This window comes from Carassius carassius, chromosome 9, assembly GCF_963082965.1.
Source record: "Carassius carassius chromosome 9, fCarCar2.1, whole genome shotgun sequence".
Lineage (NCBI taxonomy): Eukaryota > Metazoa > Chordata > Actinopteri > Cypriniformes > Cyprinidae > Carassius > Carassius carassius.
In genome coordinates, this window is record NC_081763.1 from 18,758,793 (window position 1) to 18,776,284 (window position 17,492).

Sequence of the window (17,492 nt, forward strand, 5' to 3'; positions counted from 1 at the left end):
TGCTTGACAAACAAAAATAACGCCTTGCGTTTAACAATATTCCTTATCCCCCTGGCATTGAGAGTAATGATAGATAAAGACGTATTAACAACAACTGATAGAACAATATGAGGTAAAGTTCGAGAGAGAAGAAATAAAATAAAATAGACTTTAACCTTACTGTAAGGAGCTGCACCAATAAACTTGAAGGTACATAGCAAAACTTAGTGAAACACTGAAAACTAATGAGATACCTAGGTTCTCAGTCGACAACTTAATAAATAACATATATTAGCAACTAATAGACATAAAATGCTATATAGAGCACTGCAAATAATTGAACAGGATGTAATAGACGTTGTCTTATAAACATAATCAGTTGAGTGTCATTAACGAGCTCAACAACCTTTATAAAAACTGTTATAAAAATAAATTGTATCTCAGAACAGAAAAATATACACCCATTGAATAATGAGCATTTAGGATATTATAGCTTAACTCAACTTAAGGCACATATTGACAGGTGTGACGTTTACCACAGTCAGGTCTCTGGAAACAGTTCAGCCCCGTTAGCAAAGGCTCGACCTCCAACGAAGTAAGCAGCTTTCCCTTGTTCTCGTGCTTTAACCACCAGTGGCCACAGCTGCATCCTTCGCTCTCTGACTGCTGGGGACAAATCTTCGGCAAAACGTAGCTTGTTGCTTTGCAGGAAAGTAGACTTCTTTGCGGCCTTCCAAACAGCGTCGCGGTAAATACGAGCACTAAACTGCATAATTATCCCTCGAGGCTTGGTGGCACCTTTCTTTAATTGGCCAAGACGATGCACTGAGTCAATAACATCAGGGAGTTTGTCCTTGTGTTCAGGCAGGATGGACTGACAGATGTGTATAACCTCTTGGCGGACGTTCTGGTCTTTGTTTTCAGCCACACCGAAGAGTCGCAGGTTCCACCGTCGAAATATTCTCTTCTCAGCCATGTTTACAGTCCGTGAGCGAAATATCCTCCCATCTGTTGTCTGATTGGTCTTTCGCAAGGATTCCTGGGTAGTTGAAGTGCGTGGAGCCTGCTTCTATGCGGGCTTCGCGGAAGACCGCTTCAAGGGTACAAAGGGGGCGCTGCTGAGCACACTTCGGAGCGTTAAAATGCTGAATGGGACGGCCTACGGACTCGTAGACTCGGCGAGCACGCGCATTTCAAGTCCACGAGACCGAGGGTGCTTCTCAATATCCCTCCTCGTCTCCTCTCTCCTCCGTCCTCTATCCTATGACCCGGAAACCGATCGAGCTCAGCCATCTTGAAGGACATCTCAATTCTCTAATTGCACCGCGAGGAGTCGAGGATCGAGGAGTGAGGAGGCTTCCAGAGGAGTCATGAGCGAGGATACACAGGTGCATCCTATGCGGAAGAGGTTTATCGACTAAAACGTGACGCACGTATAAATTCTCCTCCCCCTTCACATCGGTCACAATAATTTTGATTTCTACTTTACTTTTGCAGTTTATATAAACCACACACCTCACATATTTCAACAGGGTATCTTTCTTTATTATTATTTATTATGAATTTCTTAAATAAACAAATTTCAACAACATGAGGGCAGATCCTCTGAGCGCTGCTGATGACGCTACGAAGTGACGCTCGAGTGATCAAGGATTCCAATGTGTAAAAAAAGCTTTCATTCGATCCCTCCGTCCTCGCGTCTTTTCCTTGCAGCCTTCCCTCGCATCCTACAGGGGGCGGAGCTGAGACGCGAGGAAAGGAAGCGAGGAGAGGAAACGAGGATGCACAAATAAGAATTGAGAAGCACCCCGAAAGTCCACATGAAGTGCGCGATTTGGGACAGGGCCTGTCAGTCAAAGCTTTTATTTTGTAATATTTAACCACGCCCCTAGCGCAAAGCGACCATAAACTAGAAGAAAAGTCGTAAGATACCCGAGTAGTTTACGGCCTCGCGCCATTTTAAGAAAGAAACGATTTCGTTCAGCTTGAAGAGGATACATGTTTGGTATTGTGTGGACCGAAATACATACAGAATACTTACGATTGTTTAAGAAGTTCACGCGCGAAGGTTTCCTACAGACGAAACGCAGAGGGTTTTTTGTGCTAAAGTCGGAGGTTTCGTCGGAAGCGAATGAAAAGCTGAGGTAACGTAAAGGACCGCGGGAGGCGATCTCTGATCCGATCTCTAGAGCTCACCCTAAACACGTGTGTTACAGAACCTGCACTTCCATTACTCGTGTCCGGTTCGTTTATTATATATATAGCTTAATAGTGAACATGCTGGTTATTTAATCAAAAATGTAGTTAAACAGAGGTAACGTTAACTTAGCATGCATTGCTAGCTGCTAACTTCCCAAAAATCGTTGAGGGGGTGTTACTTTACTGATGCAGATACTGGAAAATGCCAAACATCAATATGTCCCTGCCGTGTTTTTGAGCGATCATGGAGAAACTGAAATCACGTGTTAATCAATTAACCACAGTAACTGCACAGATCTGGTGTTTGGGGAATATGTCAAAGGTTGTTCGGGGTAATAATGCATCGATGTATGTCTCTTTCCCAGGTGAACAATGACTCAGTTTCTTCCCCCGAACCTGTTGGCATTGTTTGCCCCGCGGGACCCGATCCCGTTCCTGCCCCAGCTGGAGAAACTTCCCCATGAGAAACATCACAACCAACCGTACTGCGGGATCGCCCCGTTCATCAGGCATTTCGAGGTGCTTTTTGGCGTATTTTATGTATAATATTATTTTACGGAATTTTTTGTAAGATTTGCTATTTAATTGTTGGATCAGAAAATGGTTGCATGCATGATGCAAATTCCGAAATGTTGTTATATAATGATGTTTTGTCACCCACTCTTGGTTAGGACCCCAGAGATGCACCTCCACCCACACGAGCAGAGACGCGGGACGAGAGGATGGAGAGAAAGGTGAGCTAATCTGAACTGACTTGAGTTTCTCTGGCGAGTTTAATAATGGTTTCTAATGCTGAATTCTTATAAACTGTTGGCAGATATTTATTCAGTGGGATTGAGTTCAAGAGAAAACAGATTACGTAATAAATCTGATATGTTGAATTAACTCTTGTCACAAGTCTTTTTAGTACTTTAATTTTGGGCCATTTTAATGTTTTTTGGAAGTGAGATTTTCTCATGGGAACTTGATTATATTTGTTTGTAATATGGTCCATTGTGATTTGAATTGCAGAGAAGGGAGAAGATGGAAAGGAGGCAAGTTGTGGTGGAAACAGAACTGAAGCTTTGTAAGTATCTGAACCCATTACAGTGTTTCCCCGCAGGGTTTTGTAAGACTGTTGTGGGTGGACCTCTTACCCTCTAATTCAAAAAGATGTTCATAATTTTTTTAAAATCAATTATAAATGAATACATTCAGTGTTTAGTTTAAGGCATTTTTTTGGGATGTTCTGAGACTTAATGTGGCTTAATTTACTAAAAGTGACACTGGTGGACCTAATTCCTTATTAACCTTATTAATAATGCATACTATTTTTAGACAACCAGATTCTGAAAACAATGCGCTAAAATTGCACGTTAAGCTTTTTCGCCCCCATAAAAAAAACTGTTAAGAAAACACTTAATGTGACTTAATGGAAGAAGCTAGCAACATAAAAAGCCAAAATTTGGTATGCAGTCTATTAAATAATATATATTATGCACAGGAAAGCAGATGAGTCAAGAATGAACAAAGTGCTTGTCTGTATAGATAATGTTTTTAACAAATTTTATATAAAATTTGGGCTTTTTATATCAGTCTTATATTAAGCTGGAATGCACGTCATGTGCTTTCTCTCTCCTAGAAAACCATAGTTTAATGTGCAGTCCATATTCTGGGTTATTCTGCTTGTCCCTAAAAAGTTTAAGGTATGTACTGAATTTAGTCCTCCAATGTCACAGTTTTAGTACATTAAGGGTTTTCAGAATGTCCCAAAACAGTGCCTTGAACTAAGCAATGTCTTTCTTTGTACTTGAGTCCAAGTTCAAAATAAAACTCTGTGAACCGCTCCATTGTAACACGTATGGAGCTGTATGAACCTCTGCAAAGTAAACAGGAAGTGTTTGCCTGAACTTGAGAGAACGCAAAAGATTTGAAAAATTGTTTTCCCCCACCATGTCCCTTTAGGGGCTCCATAGAAGGTAACCACTGCATTAAATTTACTTAATTGACAATGTTGTGTCCTTAAAATTCCTTAAAGACTCGAATGCAGCCAGCTTTGTGATTTCCAAATTGCGTGTGTGACTTGTGGATGTCAATGAGGGAGAGGTGCCCAGACTCCGGGCTACTTTTACACTGCTGCTAGAAGTTATTCAAGTTAGCGGTTCTAAATACAAATAAATACGCTCTAACAGCACATGGCATCGTGAAAATAGGGGGAAATATTAACAGTAAGCAAAACCTCTTCCAAAGAAATGGAACTATTAACGGATTAACCTGGCTGCCTTCTCACGACCCTCTGCTTTGCAGCACAGTTAACGATATGCTAAGGATATGATTCCTTGATGCGATTTGGTTAATTTTGTGACGTAGCAAAACAAAGGCCGTTTCAAACCACATTTGTGACTGCAATTGGGAAACTACAGTTTTAAGGAGAAAATACTCTGCAATGGTGTTGATAAATGGACTGGCACATGGTTTGTCTAAAACCCAGAGGTGGAAAGTAACGAATTACATTTACTCGCGTTACTGTAATTGAGTAGCTTTTTTGTGTACTAATACTTTTTAAAGTAATTTTTTTAATCTGTAATTTTACTTTTACTTAAGTATATTTTGTTTGAAGGATTGTACTTCGCTACATTTTAAAACACATTAATTACTGAGTAAAAAAATAAATAAATAAATAAATCGCTCCCTGGAAACTACTGCAGTAAATAATGGGCAGGAGGGCAAACTGGCGCTAAAATCACAAGAAAGATGCAGACGGACAAAACAGGCATTAGTGGTGCAGACACAGCTGAAAACGAAACCCCGTCATATTCTGAAGTTGAACTCGAAGGAAATGAAGTGAACCCCTGGCCATATGTATGCTCTATTATGCAGTGTAAGCTGTACTTGCCTAGGAAGACCAAACTAGCAGCTTATAAAATCTCGACAAGACATCAACCCTTCGCAAGAATGTAGAGGTAAGCTAAATAATTGCATCGTTGCATTGGTGGTTAAAATGAAGCTTTGACATTTTAGCAAGAGGTTTTGCACAAATTAGCCAAAAAGACAGTGGTGAGGAGTGTGCTATTTTTGTTTTAATGATGTGCGCGCGCATTTATAGTGCGTTCTTTCACTGTGTGATTCAGTCTCCTAAAATGCATTTAGAATGATCACAAAATTGAAGATATAGGGGCAGAAAATTCACATATTTATATAATTTCATATATTAAATCAAAATCACACAAAGAATGCCATCTTTTCCTCCAAAAATCATCATGAATATATACATACATATATATATAACAGTTCAGTAAACAAGTTAATTAAGAGACTTGCGTTTTAGACACCATATTGCCTTTTTAGCTCTATTACTACAACAGAAAATAATTCCAAACACAGCCACCAAAGCACAGTTTTGTGTCTCTGAGCAACGTGACAGTGTTTCGTTCCTGAATGAATCAACCGTTTAAATGATTCGGTTCAATCGCAATGACTCACTTATTAACAGTGACCTACTGGCCATTTTAATTTCACATTTAAAGATTTTTTTTTATAATTAATTTCTTATCATTTCAAATGAGTATTCAACATTTTATGTCTTGTATATCAAAACATTATTCATGCATTTGTAACTGAAGGTTAAATGCATTCTTGTCCTGCACTAAACAGTGTAATACATCTAAATTCCACTTCCAATGAATCTTCTGCATTTCCTCTGCATTAAAAGATGAGTTTGTTGATAATGATTTGCCTGGTAACAGCCCAAATGTTTTATTATTCTAAATAACTGATTCCTTTAATTAAAAACAACTAGTTTGAGATTAATAGACCTATCCCAGGGGTGTCAAACTCAGTTCCTGGAGGGTCGTAGCCCTGCAGAGTTTAGTTCTAACCCTGCTCCAGCACACACATTATGTAGTTTTCAAATAAACCTAAATGATTAGATTAGCTGGATCAGGTGTGTTTAATTAGGGTTAAATCTAAACTGTGCAGGACTGTGGCCCTCCAGGAACTGAGTTTGACACCCTTGGCCTGTCCCATTTTTGACTCCCTCCCACTGTTAAAATGTAACTAAGTAATTTTTACTCTGAGTAAATTTTAAATGAGCTACTTTTTACTTTTACTTGAGTAGATTTTTAGACTGGTACTTTTACTTGTACTTAAGTAAAATTTCATTAATGTAATGGTACTTTTACTTGAGTAGAATATTTTTGTACTCTTTCCACCTCTGCTAAAACCATATTAAAAAGACCACATAGACAGACAAACACAATTGTTTTTTTTTTCACCACAGGGGGACTTTAATCACAATACAAAGAAAGATGCTACAAACATGTAGCATGAGTAGTATTTTATTTGAATTTGATTGTATAATTTCAACATGTGAAGCAAAAAGAGTGCTCTGACTTTAGATTTGTGAAATTATGGAAGATAAAACGCATCTGACTGAGACCAAAATGGCTGTAAGAGGGAAAATGTCATTGAAACTTTTCTGAAAACAGTCAGTTCCCCTCAGAAATGCGTTCATATATATATATATATATATATATATATATCCCCACCCCAGTATTTATATCTTCATATTTAAATCCAGTATTTTGAGCATTGCGAACAGTGTGCTTGTTGTGCCTGTACAGTATTTCAGGCCCTGCCTGCAAGAGATAAACCCATGAGCTTTTATTTTGATGGAAACTGTAACTGAACTTTTATTTTGTAGGACAACTCCAGCTTCTGTGAAAACAGGTTTACAAACATCTCGTTGTTACAACTCTAGTGAAATAATATAAATAGGGATGCAACATGATTTTTCATGGCCGAATCAGATACCGAATATTTTTTTTTTTTTTTTTTTTTTTTACTAGCAAGCTGGCTGATGCCGATTTCCGATTTAAAAAAAAAAAAAAATCTTTAAGCAACAAATAAGAAAGATAATTTGGTATTTAATAGGCCAAACTGGCTTTTGGCTTTTGAAAACCATAACGGTAATCATCTGAAATTAACGGCAGTAACTGCACAATAAGTAGCCTACATTCAATACAAACATAGATGGTACAGACATCAGCAATTAGCTTTTGTTTTTGAATTGGGTTGAAACTACAGAGAAATGGCCTTAAATTAAAAGATTAACTGTAACCATGTGAAATTAAAGGCAATAACTGCATAGTTCTACAGTCCAAACAACACAATCAACACACATTCAATAAGATGTTTCTTAATCAGCGTTCAGTATTTGTTTTGGTTTTATTAATTTGGTTTTAAATTAAATACAAAAGGTCTTTACCAGTGAGACTAAATAAAAGTATGCTATATAAATATTATTTCAAAATGTTAAAATCAAACAATGTTGGTGCGAATAAAACAAAGATGCAAAGTGTTTCATTACCTTAATTTTTTTTTTAAATTGGATGAATGATTCATATCTATATATTTTTACTTGAGCCAATGAAAAATAAATAACTATTGTCTCAAGTTAAAAAATATAGATGTGAATCCTTACCCTAAAATTTAATTGGATGAATTAAACACTTTTTCAGTGCTACAGCAGGTGATTTTAAAATCAAATTCAGTTGATATAATTTTAAGGTAAAATAAAAATAATCATGCTTTACAGAACTGACGTTTACTTCTGGCTTTTCAAATGTGTATGCAAAGTTCTACTTTACAAAAAAAAAAATCAGCTTTGTCACGGTTTAGTCCGTTTCGTTTCTCATCCAACACGTGAGAAGTTGATCTGAACATCCCTTCACTGTCTCCACATTTTCAGGGTGCGGACAGGTACAGTATACACTCACGCAGCTTCAGGGTGCTTTCACACTAGCACTTTTGGTGCGCACCCGGGTTCGATTGATGTCAGAGTTCAGTTCGTTTGGATGATGTGAACACTGTCTTCCGTACTCTGATGCGCACTCGTGAACCGTACCTCAAATCCGCTTAAAAACGGTGGCCTGGGGTACGCTTCATGTGAACTCTGGTACGGTTCGCTGCTTATGTGAACGCAATCGTACCAAATCGCGGAAGTGAAATGCTTTTAATGACAAATTATTTGATGAAAATGTGTGTTTGTGTTTCACCCACTTTCCTGATGAGCGTGATGATCGCCTTCAACGTTCTTTAGTGCATTTTCAGTACATTCGTAAGACAAACGCAAGTGCTGTTAAGTACCGAACCTTTATAAAGAAAACGAACAGTTCAAAAACATAAAAGTGCAGAGAGTAATGTTATGCATTTGCCGCCTTATCCTGCGCTGTCGTTACCAAGCAACGTGGTAAACAGCTGCTGGCTTGATGACACAAGCGAACCGTGGTTCGGACTCAAATATTATATGAACAGAGGTGGGTAGAGTACCCAAAAACTGTACTAAAGTAAAAGTTCTTCTAGAAATATTTACTCAAGTAAAAGTAAAAGTACTAGTCTTGAATAGTTACTTGAGTAAGAGTAAAAGAGTATCGGATAAAAAATCTACTCAAGTAGTTAGTTACTAGTTACTTTGGGTCATATATACTGAGCCTATTTTATTTAGATATATAGATAAAATGTATGTAATGTATGTGTGCGTGTATAAATGTATATATTTCATCAGCCTTTACTCCAATTTATGTAATTTATTATAAAACTGTCTTTTTACTTAAGTAACAGATATAGGTGTCATGCCATAACATATTTTTAATACGACTGACTTTATATTAAATGTGAATTTAACATTGAAAGTTAATGTGATATCAATATTGCTACTAATCTTTCATTGTTCAGAAAGAGAGCAAATAACATTTACATTATTAAAGATCATTTTCACTGACAGTCTAGACTTCAATCACTCTCAGAAACTCCCATTAAAATCACTGAAACTGTTAACACTGTGAAATCAGTATCTTAATTAAAGATTCGTACACACATCTGCACTTTGTTGTTTCTGACGAGAGAATTCGCCAGAAAGAGGTATTCAGTCAGTGAGCGAGTGAAGGAGGCACAGGCATTTTAGCGATGACTCATCTGAACGCCTCTGAATGGCCAATGCTTTAATAAGCTCAAAAGAATCATGTGTGATTTGTTATAATGCGCAGCGCTGTATAAACGCATCTATCTCTGGCTAAGCGCCAGCAAACGATCACAGATCTGAATTTAGCCGCTGATGATATGACTTGCTAAACGTACTCGCACCGGTGTGATTGTATAAAATTAAAATCTTAATCGCCTATTTTTTGTCTTTTGGAAGCTGCATTCAACTTGACTCCCTTCTGTTATAAGTCACACGTACAACAAACTAATGTCACAGTGGTATCGTGTTCTGTAATCGAATGTAGCCCAAGTTATTACCTGTTAAACAGTAGACAGCACACGCTGTGTTCATCTAATAAGGATCTCCATCGCTAGCAAATAATAGCCTTTGCAGATTTCAATTCAGTGCAGTTCCAGCCACGTTTTCAACGCTGCTGATGTTAAACGTTACAACTCTGAGTGAACCACTTCAGACGCTCAACGCGTGCGGCAGGGAACTGAACGACTCATTCAAACTGCCAATTGGTTTGATCGAGCCTTTGAACAGTTTTGATTCAAAAGAATGAATCATTCGCGAATGGGCATCGCTCATTGCCCAGAGAAAAGTAGACGGCGCGTTTGGAATAAACTGAAGCATTTATAACATTTATTGCATTAAGATAAAGTAACGAGAGGAGCGTCGCCCACAGTAACGAAGTAAAAGTACAGATTTTTCCCCAAAAATTTTCTCAAGTAAGAGTATAAAGTACCCATCTTTAAATATACTCCGAAAAGTATTCGTTACCCCAAAAAATTACTCAAGTAAATGTAACGAAGTAAATGTAACTCGTTACTACCCACCTCTGTATATGAACACAGTCCAGCAGGGGGAGGGGGGAGCAACCGAACTCGGGTTCGGACCAGGCAAGTGAACCAAGTGTGAAAGCACCCTCAGTGAGCAGGAAAGGGACTCTTATTTTGTGCAGTCCACTTCCTGCTATCTGTGCCCCAGACATGTTGCTCTGAACTTCCAGTGTTGAACGGATCCCCGTGTTCTGCACACAGATTTCGAAATACTTCCACACAAATGACATAGCGAATGATTACAATGCAGTCTGTGCACACGGGCGCACTTCCGGAATAAATCGGCAGAAAAAAGTAAAAAAAACGGCCGATTGCCGATCGCGTATTTCAAGCAAAAACAGTCCGGTTCCGATTTATGGCCGGTCAACCGGTGCATCCCTAAATATAATCATCTGCCCACTTAAATTATGCAAATGTGAAAGTGTAAATGGTGCAACTCCATTCCCTGATGTGTGCTAAACTCACAGCACATGCAAAAATAGCATTTACTGCATTTACTTTGGACTGAGACGTGTAAAACACCAGACCCTGTGAAATGTGTGCTCTGATTTGAAATGCGTAGCCCAAACAGTTTCATAAGGTGATTAAGCCATATTGCTTAAGTTTTCGGTTTTAGTTTGTTTGACATGTACTCTGACAAAACAATGGCTCAAAACGCAATGTTAAAGGCTTTTTATGTTATAATGAGAAGTTTAAATATATTTTCGGTTTATGAAAGTGTGGCAGGCCACCACAGTCTAGTTAATGAATGGTAAACACTGCATTAATAAGTGAGCCAATAGAACCCTCTCTTATAGAATCTTAAAAACTGTTTCTTGTATTTCCACAGGGGACCCACACAATGATCCTAATGCTCAAGGAGATGCGTTTAAGACCTTGTTTGTGGCTCGAATTGTGAGTATTTTTGAATCTAAATGTTTAGAGATTTTGTTTTGTAAATGTTTAGAATCTAAATGTTTAGAGATTTTCCCTAAGACTCACATCTTGCATGCTTTTTCTTTCCTGTTTATGCAGAATTATGACACCACAGAATCTAAACTGCGGCGTGAGTTTGAAGTCTATGGTCCTATCAAACGGGTAAGTTGTACTAAATATCTACTATGCAAGTTTCCATAGTGTGCTACTACCCATTTGTTATCCTGCAGAATCATCCCTGAATTAATCTGGTTTTATTAGATCTATATTGTATACAACAAGAAAACTGGAAAACCAAGAGGCTATGCGTTCATTGAGTACGAACACGAGAGAGACATGCACTGTGAGTAACTAAGACTTCTTGTTGTTCAAATTCCCTAAATGACTAAAGCGAGGTTCACCAGCTACACCATCTGTTACTACAATGAATCATTTGTCTTTTCCCTTAAACTATTAATTCATATTTTATTTTGAAGCATCAAAGTGTGTTGGTCATAGTCCATCTGTTCTAGTGGGTGTTTTTTATTTTTTATTTAATTTTTTGCAATGACAATATTTAGGTGTAGCCAACCACTCAATATTTAAGACTTGCATATGAGAATGTATCTGTGAAGTTATAAAAATCCATTTGTGTGTGTGTGCTTGTATGACTGCTTGTCTACCCTATTATGTCGGTGTTCATAGTATATTCCTGTTTTACCCCCTTGTGTATGTGTGTGTTGCATTTGGTGTGAGTGTGATGGTGCAGCACATGTGGGGGAAAAGTGACGTGTGGCTGTGCGTTAGCCCAACACACATTCTGATGAATGTTGCCACTTTATGGCATCTCTGTAATGTTTAGGCAGTGTGACATAGCAGTGTGTTTCCGGCTGGAGCGGGGATGGTAAGCTAAAGGCTAAGGCCGTCTGTAGTGAAAAAGGTGACCCATATACTTACACACCTGTTCATGCCTGGTGCACAAACAGCCATTAATATCAAGGCATTTTATAACGCAGTTCACACAGGGGCGTTCATGATTCAAGTGTTGCGGAGTGGGTCAATGCTTTCTATTAATTGTGTGTTGTTCTCATTGCTACTGCAGCCGCCTATCTCTGATGGCTATTGGCCAGAGCTGGCTTGCAGATCTTGATGATGGTTTTGATACATCTACACCCTACTACCACTGCTCAGTATATGGTTGGTATGATGGGTTTGTATGATGGGTAAGATTTCTTTACACCCCTCATCTAATTCTAGGTTAGGTGAACCAAATCACTGCCCCAGTTTAGGGCTAAACATCCTGCCCCAATTTAGGGCTAAACATAGGGCTTCCAGTTGTCATTGAGTGTGGCTTGGGCCAGTTGTAGTGAGTTTGGGCCTTTCGTTAATCTCTTCTATTAAAGCCATCATACTTCTATTAATGTGGTTGTACTCTGCGAGATTTAGACCGTAAGACCATTACATTTAAAACAAATCGGTGTAGTAAAGGGAACCTGTTGGTTGTGTGCAGCACACAATTGCCAAATTATGTAAGTGAACGCTGATTTGATATGAAAAACATGCTGAATAAAATGGCTTAATGTTATTGTTATTTAATAAAGTAGTTTGCCTGACATACAATACCCGATGTTAAGGTGCAGTCAAATTTGGCGAAGGCAAATTTGAAAGCAAAAATAGGAATCCGATCAAGAATTTTTCAATTCGGGAGGGCAAAATATTTCCCCAGTTTTCGCTACGGGTTTAAGTTGGTCTCATAAATTCGCCGCATTGACCAACAGGAAGCAGCTTGGTTTGAAAGTGACTTCTGTGTGACTGTTGCTTCACATATCGCTACACAATGGACCTTTTTTTCTGTGAAATTGTGACTGCATTATAACACTGCTACTTTAACAAAAGCACAAAGTGTGTATTTTTGTTTTGTGCAGTGATAATGTGAATGGGTATTTCACGTCATTACTTGTAGCTGTTTTTATATCGCTAAGCATTACTATATATTTTAGGTCAGGACCATAACTCAGTTATTATGTAAAGGATGGCACAAAATACTCTTGCTTGGTAATTGTTTTTCAAATAGAAATTCTTAGTGTGTAGGCATAATATTGGCTAAGATGTTTGGAATCGGCTTTAATAGAATAGATTACCAAGGGCATTGGATATTCAAATCTAATCACTGCACAGAACCCAGTTACATTTAAAGATACTCAAGGATACAGCTTCAGTGGTTAAACTCAGTACCTGGATTCTTCTGTGAGATACCTAATCCATAAGTTTAAGAAATTTTCATTTAGGTTGAAAAGCGAGCAGCTGCATGGAGAGTAACCTTTCCTATGTGTACAGCTAAGCAGTTTAAATCTATATCTGTACAACTCCAAGTGGGCTGAAAAAAACGACATTGATACAACCACTAAAATTAGTAGAATTAACGTTTTTACTTTCCTTAACTCAAATGTTAAGGGTTTGTTCCATTTCATTTCTCATTTTTCTAAATGTAAGATTTCAAAATGGAGATCCTTTTAAAATCTAATTTGCGAGGTAGATTGCATCAAGAATGAGCGTTGTTATGGATATGAGGGTGGTTGGTAAGCCCCTCTTACTAGTTAAGTAGGTGAGGGTTGTGGTAAGGCCCTCTGTTAACTGATAAAAATGAGGGTGGATGGTAAGGCCCTCGTGTTGGATAGATGGGTGCCTTGAGGGTGTTTGGTAAGCCCCTCTAGTTTGGTATGGTAGTCTGAGGGTTGTTGGTAAGGCCCTCTAGTTGAGATGTAAGGAGAGGTGTGTACGAAAGGACTTGAGGGTTCGATGGTAAGGCCCTCATAATGGGTTTCAACTGAACGTCATCGACAGTGCAGACCATAGTAGCTTCCTGGATTTCATCGTATTGCTTGTTGAAGGATTGGATCAAGGTTGTCCAATTTTGGTTTAAAAAAAAAAAAGTATCAAATGTACTGAAGGACATTTTGATTCAAGGCAGCTGAAATCACCAGGCTACGTTTCCGTGGGGTTTTCCATCAAGGACTTCCATCCTTGGCCAGGTGTTATGGTAAGATAGCCTCTCCAGGTAATGTAGTAACACTGAGATAATGACTAAATACTTAAGGGCTTAGACTTTTACCTTAGACCAGCAGAAGGAAAAGGACCCAAGGGTTTTGCCATATTGAAGTGAGAAATTTGTAACTTATTTAAAAGTTGAAATTCTAGCAAATCTCATTTATAATATATAATTTTAAAAGTAAAGCTTTGCTTAATGGTTTAATTTATTTTTACCCCTTTGGTTTGTCATGATGTGAGTGTGAATGGTGCTTTGATGCTCACATAAATTGTGTATAAGGGTGAATGAATGTGTAAGATTTTGGAGAATGGAGAGTTTGGCTTTTAGCTTAACTGTATTCACTAAGTGCCTTATTTTCTTGTTGCTTTAAGATTTAATGAAAATAAAACTGTGTTAATGTGAGTTACCCTAAATTTGGAGATGATTGGTGTGGTCCAGGTTGTTGACTGCAATGCTTCCTTGTCTTTGTGATCTACCTTGAATTACCTTAAACTGCCTCGATTTATATTTGCATCACTTAATTTCTGTTATAACACTCAAATGTTCTTTTTGAACGTCAGAGATTTTTTTTCCTGAATTTTCAAAGCACATGCTTTGGTTTCTTTGAACTGTCAAATGGTGTCTGGATTTAGATTTTTTTTTTTTCATGCTGAGTATTTAGATGCCCCTGCAAAAAATTTAGGGCCCTATGAAATAGTAAAGAAATAGTAAAATGCTCTGGAATTGACTCTCCGAATAGTTCTAGAGATTGTTTGTTCATGGACTCCTATATTGAGATGGCTGACACTGATCGTCATGTGAGCTTCAGTATGCGTAGTAAATGAAACTGTGTATCTGCACCATTAATTTACATAAAATACAAGCAGAACATGCAGGATTCATATTTAAATGGTATTTTTGTGGCTTGATATTCACAGACACAAGTCCCCATATTACAATTTGTTTTAAGTGTACTGACTTTCTTTTTGATGGATCCATCCAATACTGGCCAAATTCCGTGACGCTCTACGTTAGATAGTAAGCAGTTTTTATACTGGATTCTGCAATTCTGTCTGCATTTTCCACATCGTGGAAATCATAGGACCCTAAAAATCTCACATTACCCAATACGTTGTTATAAAATTTAGGCTATTTTAGAAACTTGAAATAGTCACTTTAGGTTTTATTGTTGACATTAAATTGGCATATTAACCATGTGCATTCATATACAGGATTTATCCGAAGCATTGTGCTTTGAAGTTATTTCAAGGTAATCAATCCTGCTTAAATGTATAAATGAAATCATGAGCTGGTATTTTTTAATACATTTTTGTTTGCATCATTCTAAGAGTGTAATCTTTTAACTAAACATGAGGATTTTTTTTTTTTTAATGGATTGTGGCAGCATTGTCATTTTATCTCATTACTGGTGGCTTATCCATTCAGAGGTAAGCGTGTGCCTTTTAAATGGTTTAATATGTTTGCATGGAGTCCATCCCAAATTCAAGGTATGTAGCAGGAAATACTGTTGTGTGTATTCTTGTTTCTCATTGTCCAACTCTTCTTTCTCTGTGTTCTCCTTATTCCCTTCATCCCTCAATCTCCTCTTTTCCACTGTTCATCTATCAACTCCTCTAGCTGCCTACAAGCATGCAGATGGCAAAAAAATTGATGGACGCCGAGTGCTTGTTGATGTTGAAAGAGGACGAACGGTCAAAGGATGGCACCCACGGAGACTTGGTGAGTATTTATTTTTCTCTTCTTAATTGTTCTTTTCTAGGCTTTGGGTGCTCCTGGAGGCCCAATGTCCTGTAGAGTTTGGCTGCAGCTTGCCCCAGTTTCCTTGAAGTAGCTAGTAGCCTAATCCAGAGGATGCATATTAGCTGGTTTTCAAGATGGTGGCCCTCCAGGAGCAAGATTGAACACCCCTGTTGTAGTGCAAAGCTCTGAAGGACAGTGGATCACCAGGGCCAGAGTTGCAAACCCCTGGTAAAGATAGTATGGTTGTGTTCACAAGTATTGCTTCACAACTTCATCCGTACATTTATTTCACTGTTCAGGTGGAGGTCTTGGTGGTACAAGGAGAGGAGGGGCAGATGTCAACATCAAGCACTCTGGCAGAGATGACACTTCCCGCTATGATGACCGACCAATTGGAAGGTAAGTTGAGAGGGGCATGATTGTCTTTTTAGGTAGATACATTTCAGTCTTCCAATCCTGACCTCTGTTGCCTCTTGTCCTGCAGTGACCGGGATCGTGAACGCAGGGATCGCAGTCGGGAACGAGACCGAGAGAGGGACCGTGGTGAGCGCCGTCGTTCACGATCTCGAGAGAGACGCAGACGCACCAGGTCTCGTGAGAGGGCCATTGCAGTTCCAGGGGAGGAGGCAGGAGGGGGAAATCGACGCCGAGACAGGGAACGAGACCGAGGTGTTGCTGAAGGCAGCCGAGAGAGGAGTAGAGACAGAGATAGAGAAAGAGACCGCAAGAGAAGAAGCAGGAGCAGGGATAGAAAGAGAGACAGAGAGAGGGGGAAAGGTGCGGATGGAGTAGAGGAAGGCATGGGTGGGCTAATTGATGGCATTATGCCTGAAGGAGGAGAAAGGGGTATGGAGGACCCATTGTGTGGTGACCCAGGACGAGGTGGGGATGGAGGGGCCGAAGGAGAGGAGAGAGGAAAGGATCGAGACAAAGACAGGGAGAGAGACCGTGATAGGAAGCGCAGCCACAGAGATAAAGATAGAGACCGAGATCGGGAAAGACGACGAGACCGAGATAGAGATCGTGAGCACAAGCGGGAAAGGGGCGATCGGGACCGTAGGGAAGACAGACACATATCCTCCTCAGGAGATCAGGAGGGTTTGGGTAACGGAGGTGAAGATGGTGAAGAGCCGTTGCCGCCACGATCAGAAGAAGGTTCACAGGATGGGATGAGGATGAGGATGATGGATCAGGATTCCATCCAGTCAGGAGAGGGCTATGCCTCCAATGACAATGGATACAAGATGGAGGCCCAGGGTGATGAGTACTGAACGTGCATCCATTGTTTGAATCATCCGAGGTCCTCCAGTTGACTGGATTCACAAATATCCTCAACCAATATTTAATGCTTGCACTATGTCCACAGTGTGTAAGTATTATACTGTCCCTGGAAAGAAGTATCCATTGTTAAAATCAAAAGATTATGTAGTTGAACCCAGGTTATTTAATTTATGGGGCTTTCTAGACACAAAACTTCACTAAATAGCTAGCCTTATGATGCATTTGAATTCCCTGTCTAACATCAGCTCAGTATCAAGTGACTGCACTGCTAGGAAGAGATCTCTTGACTGAGGCACTGTATTTTATTACAGTGGAGTTTATTCGGTAAGGGATGGGTAACTGTCATGATTGTGGTTGTTTAGTACTGTTGTCCATTTGCATAGATGTTTGTTGATTACAAGAGTAATTTGCTTATTGGTTTGTATTATCTGAACAATGTTCCTTGTATATCTACACCCCCCCCCCCCCATTTTTATTTTTTCTCTTTTGTTTTGTAAAATTTGTTTCATATTTGGTTCAATATGTTGATCGTTTGCAAATTGTACAG

At 38.9% G+C, this 17,492-nt stretch overlaps 1 protein-coding gene across 1 annotated transcript; it reads left to right on the plus strand.

The window, feature by feature from the left end:
• The first annotated feature begins 1,975 nt into the window (after positions 1-1,975).
• Positions 1,976-17,130, plus strand: snrnp70 (small nuclear ribonucleoprotein 70 (U1)). The gene is made up of 10 exons (XM_059558147.1): positions 1,976-2,123; positions 2,544-2,697; positions 2,850-2,912; positions 3,190-3,244; positions 10,811-10,875; positions 10,996-11,058; positions 11,158-11,239; positions 15,542-15,643; positions 15,964-16,063; positions 16,149-17,130. Exons 2-10 carry the CDS (start codon positions 2,551-2,553, stop codon positions 16,933-16,935), a joined length of 1,464 nt encoding a protein of 487 aa, XP_059414130.1. The 5' UTR covers positions 1,976-2,123; positions 2,544-2,550; the 3' UTR covers positions 16,936-17,130.
• Positions 17,131-17,492: the final 362 nt, after the last annotated feature.

Coding starts and splice junctions, on each gene's coding strand:
- snrnp70 (XM_059558147.1), top strand. CDS start 2,551: ATGACTCAGTTTCTTCCCCCGAACCTGTTGGCATTGTTTGCCCCGCGG. Junction 11,240..15,541: donor ACACGAGAGAGACATGCACT/GTGAGTAACTAA, acceptor CAACTCCTCTAG/CTGCCTACAAGCATGCAGAT. Junction 15,644..15,963: donor ATGGCACCCACGGAGACTTG/GTGAGTATTTAT, acceptor TTCACTGTTCAG/GTGGAGGTCTTGGTGGTACA.